The sequence below is a fragment of the Paralichthys olivaceus genome, chromosome 21 (assembly GCF_024713975.1).
Source record: "Paralichthys olivaceus isolate ysfri-2021 chromosome 21, ASM2471397v2, whole genome shotgun sequence".
NCBI lineage: Eukaryota > Metazoa > Chordata > Actinopteri > Pleuronectiformes > Paralichthyidae > Paralichthys > Paralichthys olivaceus.
In genome coordinates, this window is record NC_091113.1 from 17,663,144 (window position 1) to 17,675,811 (window position 12,668).

Below are 12,668 nucleotides of genomic sequence, written 5' to 3' on the forward strand. Positions count from 1 at the left end.
TAATAAAGTATGATTTCTATGTTATTTGGGTATAATTTATTTGGGAACAGAAGGTAGGGCAAAATGGTAATCACGGTTATGAGTTCACAACTATTTATGATGATTATTCATTAATCACTTCAATGTTGTGTTGCATTCCTGTCAATTTACAAATCTGGGTGGGAGACCTGATGTCTTCGGGGACTCTCCACTGATGAGACAGAGAGAGGGACTTGTCCAGATGACAAAACAGACTTCTGAGTACATAATGTACTGTTCCCATTGTTTACACTTTCACTTTCCGTATGCAGCACTTCCACGCAAGTGACAGTCCTGTGGCCACATACACTGCCATTGTTAGTTCTGTTTGCCCTTGTGATCTTTTACCTATAGAACGTTGGTGTTTTGACTCAACTGTCTGGAGAAAACTAGGTCCCCACTGAGCTACAGCTGCTTTACAACACTCATCCAGTTCTCAACTCTCAGTAGTTCACTGCGATAAAATATTAAAATAAGACTCAAATTAATATTATTAATAATAATAAACTATAATATATAATAATATAATACTATAATTAAAGTGGTAAGGCAGACAGACTGGTAGAGACAACAGCAACTGTGTGTGTCTTCTTCATAATCAGATTATAGATTAACAAACTTTGATCTTTCAAGATGCTCTGTCATTATTTAGAGACATGAAGGAGACAGGGTGCCTTGCCATGGAAATTTAAAGATAGTAAGAACAGCATATCACAATATCTACAGAGAAATATCTTTGGAGTAGTGAAACCAATTTGCAAAGTATGATATGTGTGGTGCTTAAACTTGAGTCACCGACTATGTTTACATGGAGACCAACATTTTTGATATTAACCCGATTGGGCCAATAGTCTGAATAAGACATTGTCATGCAAAACCCATTTCTGATTACCTTAACCCAAATAAGTCTAACCTAGGATAACCTATAATCGAATATTCTGAACGTGTATGTATAAATTGTGTGTACATATCGCATATACACTTCGTGATTGCATTGTAGCGTCGTATTGAAGTTTTCAATGCATTTTTACCTTCTAAAATGATAAAGACGTCATAATGGACATGGCTCACAAAATGAACACAGGGAGGACAACACAGCAAGAACAAAAACAAAAGAGATTTTTGATAGTAGTAAAGCAAGAAAAACAAGAAACAGGAAGAATATGTCCTATGTAAACTGAAATGAAAATGTTAGACACGGGGGAAAAACACATCCAAACAACGAATCTAAATGAAGAAAATTGAGGATGTAACATTTTCCAGTGAAATGTATTTTTGCAATAACACACACTCTTTATTACTACACTGGGAAGAAAATGGAAATAAACACTGAAATGTATTCTTGGCTACCAGGTCTGGTAAAAGAACAGAAATGGATGGGGAACAGTGGAATAATGCTGGTGTGAAATGGGAACATTCTGTCCATGCTGCAACACTGACTGGTTTTTACCTCCCACAGCAGCCTGCTGACACACAGAAACCCTGAAGAAAGACGGATGTCAGTACAGGGAGAGAGAAAGAAACAGAGTCACAAGAAGGTTAGCTAGTAAGAAAAGCTGGAGCACATCCACACATCACCGTGACCACAATCATTTCAAACTATACAGTGTGGCTCTCAGTCTTTTTTAAAACCAGATCAGAGGAACTCCAGGAGAACTGATTCAGTCTCTCCTCTTATCACCTGTAATGCACTTCTATTAATTAGTATTGGCAGGAGTACGTAATTGTGTGTATACTAGTATTTTTCCCCAGATGGCTTGCTGTACAGTATTCAGGGTATTTTATTTTTCTTAAGGAAATCAGTCTACTAATATATTGTGCATGCTCATGTTATCTTGAATAAACAAACATAACTTTTCACTATTGTATCTTTTAGTCTACGGTTATACACATGTCTTTTAAAACCTGTGTTTGGATCCAGGGATTTGGACATCCCTCACATAGTTGTAAATATAGTTGAAACCATTCTGTTCCATCACACCTGTGGAGGATTTGTAGATGCAATTTAAATCAGCCGCAGGCAACACGCACATCAATATGCAACATGCACTGCTGCATGCATAATGAATTGCCCATTATATTTGCTGTACTAGCCTTCAGTGAGTCTCAGGACTCTCTTATTTATTCAAAAATCACTTCAGCCATGGTTTAAATGCTCATATGGATGTGTAAAAACAAACCACAGGTCCAGTACCTGCCACTCTCTGAGCTGTTGGCTTCAGTCTGTCACGTAGGTTCAGACAGATGGTTTTGATGTGGAATCCAGGTGGTTTTATTGAACTAGCAAAGGTTTCATCAACTTCCAATTAAAAGATGAAAAGCCTTTAAAGTATTTGATATAGCACTGTGACCTAACGCGGTTGTGATGAAACATAGAGGGCAAGAAAAGAAAAGAGACAGTAAAGACAGAGTGGGGAGACTGAACAAACAGATCTTTTCAGACAGAGAAAAGATAAATAGAGACAAAGCATGGTAGAGAGTATGAGATTTAGTGATTCATTCTTACTACAGGGCACAGATAGGCTTTGGGTTGAGCTAGCCTATGGGCATTTTCACACCTGGAAGTTCAGATCATGGTCTGAACCAAGGCTCATGTCTTTATCCCATTGTTTACATTTGATCTGTTTAGTTTTGGTTTCATGTTGTAATTTACGGAGCAAATCAAAGACTTTTGTATGACTCACATAACTCCTGTCATCCCCTATGTGGGCTGCATCTACCTATACTTGACATTGATTGATTTGTAAATGGGTGTGCGTCTGCCGTTGTTTGGGTGGACAGTAGTCTCATTGTTTGTGTTGCCAATGAAATATGATTATGTTACTGCCACCAAAATGAATGTCCTCTGCATTTAAAAATGATATGATCGGTGGGGAAAACTACAAGCAATTTTGTAGAACGCTCCTGCTCCTTTTTCTTCTATTGTTTGACGTTGTCTCAACTTCCTGCAATTACTCTGAAAGCCTGAACTATCCAAACAAACCGAACCATGGTTTAGTTTGATCTGGACCAAGAGCACTTGTTTTTGGTCTGGACTGTGGTCTGAGGCATGTTGGACACCTGTTACTTTGGTTCAGGAAAAATGTCAGAATGTCCAGACCAACCAAGGTAGGTGTCCAAGCCCCTAACCTCACCGAATGTAGACTGTGAGTTTAACCTGCCATTGAAACATTAGGCAGCATTCTCCTATTTTTCTACTTCCTGCAAATGTCTCTACATGTGTATCCACGTGTACACAATACGCATCATGTCCTGGTTTTAGAAAACTGGATGTGAGAAACTTCAAAATGTTAAGCAGAGTGCCCCAAATGAAACTGTGATAGTGTGGCATGTAAACACCTGAATAAGGAGCTTAGAAGGTAACCAGGTAAAAATATGAGGCTGCAGGCATGATGCTTTTAGCTGGAGGTGCTGTGACAAACGTATCCTCTCTTCCAAGATTTTAAGTGTTAGAAACACTACAGGACTTTCAAAACCCATTCAAGCCAATCCAAATAAAATAAGCTTTTATATTATTTTAACTGTGTAAGTTACTGGTTAATTGTTTATTTGCTGCATGAACAGAATGTGCTGTTTTGTGAGCATTAAGCTGGATGGGTTCACCCCTTGTTTCATGTAAACATCACATCAGGATATAATTTTAATTTAATACATCACTTCCTGCCTCTGCTTGCCGCACCCAGTTGCTCCACCTATCACCTGAATAATGTGAAAGATTTGCTACTGTTGTGAATGCGTCTCTGCAGAGAACCTCTCGCTGGGTTGTGAATGTGTGAAAGGCAAACTCAGACAAGCTCTGGGTAAACTCCAGACCAAATACTCTGGAGTCTACCCAGAGTTTTCCTAACAGCTATAAAGAAAACAAAGGCAAAAGGAGACTCAGCTAACCTGAGGTCGACATCAATCAAGAGTAATCATCATCAATAATCAAACTGCAATCGTGCTGTTTCTTATTTTCTACATTCAACTATACTTCTTCATTCTGATTTTGCTGAACATGCTAGATGGCTTTGACCGTTAATGTGGATCTAACAACCTGACATGATTAATTCTGTTTGGTGGTCGATTCCCACTGCCTGGGATTACCACAGTGCAGTGAAGCCTTAGACAAGAGCTCAGTAGGGATTTTCTGATACACTCGGGTATTCACGCAATGCTGATGAAACCAGCCAAACACGCTTCATTAGCACTGACTCTGCAGTACATGGAAAAGAACACATATATATAAGAGCATAGTGTTTCGGATGCGTTAAGTGATGTTTTTATGCAGGATTTGTCGTTGTGTTTAATGCGCGTCTCCAGCATTATTATTTTTAAGTTCTCCTTAGTGTGATTTGGCTTCAGGACATTCTGTGCCAATAGGTTGAATTTAAATAAATAATCTGCTTTTTTGCTCTACTGTACAAAGCAGGTAGAGGGTGCTGTTGTATTGAAAGCAGAAAACTATAGCTCTCACTGCATCTCAGACAATCCTCAGTAAGCAAGGGGAGTGGGGGGGCAGGAAGTGATGGGATTTAAAGGACATGTCTGAGTTTGATAACATTCAACAAGACTGAGATTTCAAAACGGCCTCAGCCATGCAACTGTGGCATTCTTTTTAAGTATATATATATATATATATATATATATATATATATATATATGCACACACACACACACACACATATATATATTTTTTTATGTGATCAAAAATAATGACTCATTTAATTTAAAAGAAGTTCAAGTAGAATGTAATACATTGATGTTCATAGACCAAACAGAGACACTTGCCTTGACAGCTGCGCTGACGGCGGCAGTGGCTGCGATGCTCAGTCCCTGCTTGCCAAAGTTCACCATGGTTTCATAGCTTCTCTCTTTGGCCTGCACAATGTACTCATCTATTTCCTGGAGGGAAATTATCAGTTAACACTTTTCTAATAGACAGTTCAAATCAATATTGGGCATATGGACACACAATCAAGTATCCAGAGGTAGCAATAGAGGGATGGATGAGTGAGCTTACCCTCTCTCTGGAGGACAGCAGTGGGTGCAGACACTTTCTGTAAATGAGACTGGCTCCTCTGGTGTAGGGGGACAGCAGCCATATCACAAAGGCTATCTTCAGCTCATAGTACAGAGGAAACCTGGAAATGTGCACACAGACAGAAGATGCATCCCATCATTAATGAGGGTTGATACTGACGTAGTCATTAGTATTTTTGGGGATGAGACCACAGCCGGCATTTAAACCACAAACTGGAGGAAAGGTTGCACATTAATCTACAATAAACAATGCATAATGATAAAGTTGTATTTTCTAAACTTAATTATCCTATTTAAAACAGCATCCTGGCACCTTGCTGTGTTATTATGCTTCCTGTTAGCTTCAATTATCCTTAAAAAAACTGAAGTTCAGCAAGCTCCCTGTAGACCTCTACTATAAAATTTTGAAGAGGCATAGATCAGGGCCTGTAAAGCCCTGTGTTCTCATGAGCACACAGGCCTCAATAACTGTGAAACAGAAGAAGGTTGGAACCAGCGGGGCTCTTTCTAGTACCATCAGCGTAGCACTACATCAATCAGGTCTTTATGGTAGAGTGGCTAGACAGAAGCCACTGTGAGTCAAAGACAAATGACAGACCACTTGGAGTTTGTCAAGCAGCCTTTGGAGGACTGAGAGAATATGAGGACAAGGATTACCTGGTCTGATGAGAATGACAGTTTTCCCTTTGAGCAGAACTGAACAAACATTATGCCCGGTGAACACACTGATACCGTCCATGCTGTGTGTGTGTTACTCATGTTGTGGGGACCTAAATCTGTTTACAGAGTCACATTGTGGGGACCCATAAGTCCCTATAAATTAAATCATTTAATTTTAAGGTGAAGACATTTTTAATGTATTGTTAAGGTTAGTTTTAGGTTAGGATAAGGGTTTGGGTTAGACAACGACGGTCAACTAGACATCTGTGTGTGCGGGAGTGTGTTAGAGATGAAACGGTATGAACTTTTTGTTTTTATCTTTATAAAAACTCACTGAATCCATATTTATGGGCTTCTTCTGCAACTATGAAGTTACAACACAGCACTGCATCATAATCTGCTGGAACTTCTGCCTGCAGGAGTATGCGCATGTGTCTGCTTGTCGCAAACTGACGTTATGTTATTAATCGATATGTCCGATCATGAATCCGGATAGTTCCAGGTCACAATAACCCTGATGTCCTAGCCGAGCGTTTCTCGTGTTGTCACACAAGTGGAAATCATGCCACAGTATAAATGAAGAATGGCTACAGTATTTTAATTAACTGACTGATTAAATTATTCATCAGGATATTAATCTATTAATCAATTTATCCTTTGGTCTATGAAATGTCACAAAATACCAATAACCCAAGTACTTAAATTGCAAAGCCAAAATTCCACCTCAGTCAGACCCCTATATTCAACTTCACAGAGGACACTTTCACATATCCTTCACACATGCAAATAACAAACCCACATTACATGCTGCGCCAGAGCGCATGGGTGTGGGACACTGTTGCTCATTGTGGTTGACGCTGAACAGTTTTTACCATGAGCTTTACACCATGGCAATCAACCGTGGTTACAATAATTCCCAATTCACACACTAATGCTAACCATGGGGAATTTTACCGAGGTTAATCGCAAAACCGGCATCCCTAGTGTGTGCATGTATGTATGTATGTGTGTGTGTGTGTGTGTGTGTGTGTGTTCATATTTGACTTAAACTCACCATGCTACTGTTAGGTCAGCGATGGTCTCCACCACAGTGTAGAGGGCAAAAACAATCCAGTACATCATCCATCGCACCTACACAGAGAGAACAATGAAAAATGAAGCTGCACCGACATTTGTACTTAAGAAAGTCACATTGCAGACACTTGAACCACTGAGAAGCTGAGAAATTGAGAAAAACTTCTATTGAGTGAGCATACTCATTATGGTCAATACCTGAGGACTGATGACTAACTTAAACCTTTTTACACTTTGTGGGGCAAAGGGGTTAAATCACTTGAGGCTTGTGTGGTAATTTCTCTTTTCCATTATCTTGTATTCTGTCCCCTCTCAGGCCAGGGATGCTGAGGTGATGATACTATATCTATTTTACTTTTTTTGTTTTCTGCCGTGTACCCTACTCTCTCTTTGAGGGCTTTCCTAGCTCTTCAGGCTGGATTTCCATATCAAAGCCAGTGGTAGGTGGTGGCAGGCAGACAGTCATATGGCATGCTGAGGTATTAGCCTGACCTAGCTGCAGCTGCATGACTGAACACAGACTGACACTACCAAATGTAGTGCTCATTTATACAATCTGTTTAAGGCGGGATCGTGTCTATCGCCATACTGTATGAAGGTACGAAAACAGAATAGTGGGGGTTACTGTTGTTTCACCTTTAGGCCAACAGCAGAGGGAGTCACAGTGCTGGATCAATGTCATTGTTAAAGGGAGAGCGGACATGGTGGGACACACACACACACACACACACACACACACACACACACACACACACACACACACACACACACACAGACACACAGACACACACACACACACACACACACACACACACACACACACACACACACAGACACAGAGAGTGAGAGCACCGTCTCTCCACTGCCTGCTGTACTGGTTAATTGGTGACCTCATTGTGAACTCCCTCCACACTCACAGGCTCATGGGAATGATAAATGTAAAGGCGAGAGAGTGAGTCAGAGTCAGTGAGATGGAGAGGACATCTAATTTATATGTTTCAATCTCCTTCTGCCTCCACTGCTTCTCACTCTTCTACCTCTCTTTCATCTTCCCCTTCATACCTTTCTCTACCAGCATTTTCTCTCTTGCCCTCCCTCCTTCATCTCATCAGTAGAGAGGACATTAAGACATGACCTCAGTGAAATATACCGCAGCCATTTTGCCTCCCTGAGGCAACAGCAGACATTTACTACCCTAGTCTGTGAATAACTGCCTTCCATTAAAAGAGACAAAAAACACCTGACCTCAGCCAATGGTAAAGCTAAGGTTGGCAGCCAAGGCATGTTGATGGATCTGGGAAGCAGGGGAGTCTGACTAGTAGACATAAAGGCTATAGTCCACGAGTCAAAAAGTCATTTTAAATTACTATCTTTTGTTATGGTTGCTATTATTCATTTTAGTTGTGAACTTATTAAGTGAAAATCATGCCACAGCTTAAATAAAGAATGGCTACAGTATTCTAATTTACTAACTGATTCAATTATTAATCAGGGAAATAATCAAACAAATTATCCAACCAATAACCCATGTACTCAAATGGCAAAGCCAAAATTCCAGTGCAGTGGGAACCCTATATTCAACTCCACAGAGGACACTTTCACATATCCATATTTAATCAGCTAAAAGCTGTGAACCCGTTTTCTATTCAGTTACTTTCCCGTTAGACTGGGATCCAAGATAGTTCAGTACAGAAGTCCATCTATCTGAAACCGAGCAGAGTCAAACAGTGTGGCCTAGGGGTCAGAGGTTTTAACTGTTCTCTTTCAGCACTTAAAGGTTCAGTGTGTGAGATTTAGGTGAAAGGGATTTTTGGCAGAAATTGAATACAAAATAATCCTAGTGATGTTTTCACTGGTGTGTTTCAGCTAAATTGTATGAATTGTTGTTTTCTTTAACATAGAATGGGCCCTTTATATCTAAAAACTTTATATTAACATGGAGGGGGTCCTCTCATGTTTTTTAAAAACCTTTTGAGTTTAATGACAACTGAAGTTCACCACAGGTTCTCTTTCATGTTGGGAAGGGGAGGGTGAGATGAGTGTTCAGCTGCAACATGATACTTCACCTCTAGATATCACTAAATTCTACAGACTGAACCTTTAACTACTCCTATGTCGGCGGTGACGAGGCAGCAGAGGAGAAGTGAGGCATAGTACAGCTAGATGACATTTCTTACTGAGTGATGTTAGGTCCGGTTCACGAGGTGGACTGAATGAAGAAATTAAAGAAGGAGAGGCAGGTTGTTTTGATCACTGGTTTTACTTTTAGTAGAGGTGATGGTGCTCGACAAGACACTGACAGAGAGATGCATTCATCAGCATGCACCCACACGTGCTGTATGGAAGTACATGCGCACAGAAATGCTCTCTAAAGCAACAAACACAAAATAAGAGGGCTGGGCCTCAGGAATGAATTTTAAGAGCCAACTTTGTGATGAACTGAAGTGACCCCTAGCAGGGTGTGCTGCAACTAAAGCAGCAACAGGCCTGTTTCAGCTGTAGAACCACTATCTTGAAGTAATGAACATCAACATATACTTAAAATCCTTAAAATGTGCTTTAGGGTCGATTAAAGAATAAATTCAATCTTGTGAATGGTTAATGATCTTTCTGGATACACTGGAGGCTTGTGTGCGAACAGCAAGGTATGATCAGGATATGGATCATCTTCTTGCACGATCCAGATTTCATTCATTGATTCAGCACTCCTCTCTACCTTTTCTGAAGAGGGCACTGAGTGCAAAGTGAACAATTTCATTCTTGCTTACTTGAAGTAACTGGCCCTGTTTAGACCTGGTTTCAAGTACATCTGTTTTCACCTAGCATTTAGTTTTGTCCTGAATGTGTCTGCTTGTGATGAGGCATCACTACACTACTCTATGTGCAAATTAACGCCACCTATGAATTTGGTCTGTGTGATCGGATCTAAAGAGAACCATTGAGAACACATCTGTATGCCTTCACACCTGTACTTAGTGCTGTCCACAGACGTCTGAACGTGGACGACGAAACAAAATCTTCTGGGTTGACTGTTGTAGTGGTTTGAATCTGCATAATAATGTGGGGTGCCAGTCAGACAAATAATTATATTAATAATAATAATAATAATAATAATAATAATAATAATAGGAAGAATCTATTTTTGTCAAACCAAAGAAATAAGAGAGAGAGAGAGCAAGAGAGAAATATGTTGCTCTATCACCGTGATACCGTCACAGTCCTAGGTGTTATTTTGGAATAATGCCTAGGGCTGTGACGCTCTTTGGGTGTTGACGTGATCCAAAGCTGGGCGTTACACCACCCAGACAACGTGCGTATTTAGGCAGGACATATATGAGTTTTGAGTTTGTGTATACCTTTTGCATTTGGCTAGTTTTTCGTGCTACCTTACAAGCTCTGATGCAGAAGAGAAAACACTGCTGCAGGGATAATAATCCAGCATTGCACAACCAAGGGAATGCAAATGATTATGCGATACTGTAGTATTTTAGAAGCATTCAAACTTGACATCTGGTTACTTTTTTTGTGATGACTGATGACCCATTTCCATACTTTCCATTTCCTTCCTTGCATTACACAAGGAAGCGTAGGAATCAGTAAATGCAGAGTGAACACAACAGAAGCAGAGGGAGCGATAGACAGAGCGCTGGCTCAAAGGAGATGTATTCCTAACTGCATCTGGTGCTGGTGTGTTAAAGCTGCGAGTGAATGTGTTACTAACTCAGCCGTGATTTCACTCTCACTGGCATTAGTTACATCACCCAACTTCTTTTAGAAAAAAAGCGTTCGAGCCCCTTCATATATACGCAGTACAGAATTACGTCAAAAACTGGGCTGGCAGGAAAAAAGGTTGTGTGGTATAGTGTTTAGTGTGCATTTACATTTCTACTGTTGGAAAACACTCAAAATGCTTTACACTCAGAGTCACATTCATACAGCACTTCTTTCTCACTCACATTTTCACATTTGCAGTCAGAAGCATAACGGTTACTGGCTTTAATCAACCATATCCATAAACATCTCATCAACTTACATATTCCTTGACATTTTTGGTCTTGACAGCTTTGTAAGAGTAATATGCAGGATACAGGGTCCCAAACACCAGCCTGCAGGGAGAAAAAACACAACATGGAGTCCATCATTTCTATACTGTCACATATTGACACATGGCAATTTACTGGGATGTTCTTAATACCTGCGAAGGCACTAATGAATAAACCTGTCTAATTGTGATATGGATAGATTAGAACAAATGGTTAAAATTGTGTTAGCAGGTTAGCATAGGCTCAAAAAACATGGATAATTGTTTTTTTATATACAATCGTATGTTTTCTATAAAAGTACAGTTTAAAGTCTACAGCACGTCTCCACATTTATGATCCAATTTCTACAGTCACATCAGCTTTTACTCTGAAAACAAAGTGGCTGTTCTGTATAATTCTAAGTACAAACTGAGGCTTATAGACAAAATTGTGATTTTCCAGTTAAAAGCCATCATCTGTTCGTGCAGAACAATCTGGCGACTTATTTATATCCTGCAATGATCGGGTGTTGGGTTCTGACCCAGAGTCTGAAAACCACGGGAACACAAGACGGTGACTCAATGTTTCCTCTGTAATCTTCTGCAGCAGTGGCGGCAGCTGGGGGTAATGTGGGGTTTGGTTCCATGCCTGCTCCACTGCAGGTTTCAACACGACCATAGTGTACTGAAGTCTTCGTTTTTTTCTTTTGCCCTCAAAATGTTTTCTACATACAAATAAATATTGTTTGAATTTTAGTGTGTTTAGGCTGCAGTATTTCTGTAATACTACGACTACAACAGATTTATGGTGGTTCACACAGAATGGAAACAAAATGCTTTATTTTCTTGAATCTGTAAGTGGACAGCTATCATGCTCATCTCCTATGGAATCATCTCCCAGATTTAATCCTGGAGGCAGACAACCTCTATGATTAAGAGTTGACTTAAAACCTTCCTTTTTGATAAAGCTTGTAGTTAGAGCTGGCTCAGGTCTAACCTCGGACCAGCTCTTAATTATGCTGCTATAGGCCCCACATATCATTGCTTTGGTTTGTATTCGCCCCTGCATTTACTGTTTTTTTAAAAACATGTGAAGTGAAATGTGTGCGTGTGCATACAGGATTTCAGCTCTAATTAGCTTCAATGTGATTAGCTGTCCTAGGTGTCCCAAAATACAATGAGGTCCCCAACAAACAAAAAACACCATGAGAGAGTAAGACAGGAGAAGCCAGCACTAAGGTAGGGTTAAGGTCCATGTACGCTTTACTAGCCATCAGATACCTAGCTCAAATAGTGAGCTGGCCACATGAAAAACAAAACAATGGGGTCAAATTGACTAAAATGCTCCGTAGAGCTGATGATTGAACATATTCAGTCATCACTCTCTATGGTTTCATCACTGTGAGTGGCACCTGTTATAATATATACAGGTTTTTGATCCTTTATGAGGCGACCGAACAGTGGAATGGCTGTGCAGTGCTGGAGAATGGTCTGACTGCTTACATTATTATTCTGCTATAGGGGAAAACCTGCTCTGGCTTGTTATTACTTGAACAGATATAGGATTGGGGAGGCGTCACTTTCATCCAAAAGAACGCAGAGGAAAAAAAGTAAGAAGTATGTCAACTGTTGATTGCTGTACGATTCACGTTTTCATCAAACCATGACATTTTATTGCCATACATTGCAGCTCAGAAGTTGCTCTCATAGTTTCCCAATGGCAAAGGGGATTTTTTTAAAATCCAAGAGTGGAAACTGAGGACAATGTTTCCTCAAATAGGTGCCTGATGGTGTTGTTTTTTACCCGTGTTGTGACACATACCACACAATGTGAAATAATAACGTAAAAAACACCTTTCATCAATAGTAGTAA

The 12,668-nt window shown here is 40.0% G+C and overlaps 1 protein-coding gene across 1 annotated transcript in view; it reads right to left on the reverse strand.

Moving 5' to 3' along the window:
- reep3b (receptor accessory protein 3b) overlaps positions 1–12,668 on the reverse strand; it is a 28,596-nt gene that overhangs the window by 8,854 nt on the left and 7,074 nt on the right. Inside the window, exons 2-5 of the mRNA XM_069518112.1 lie at positions 10,808–10,880; positions 6,755–6,831; positions 5,021–5,141; positions 4,789–4,902 (exon numbers count right to left, since the gene is read on the reverse strand). Of these exons, the coding sequence (XP_069374213.1) occupies positions 4,789–4,902; positions 5,021–5,141; positions 6,755–6,831; positions 10,808–10,880 (385 nt within the window). The remainder of the gene's footprint in view (positions 1–4,788; positions 4,903–5,020; positions 5,142–6,754; positions 6,832–10,807; positions 10,881–12,668) is intronic.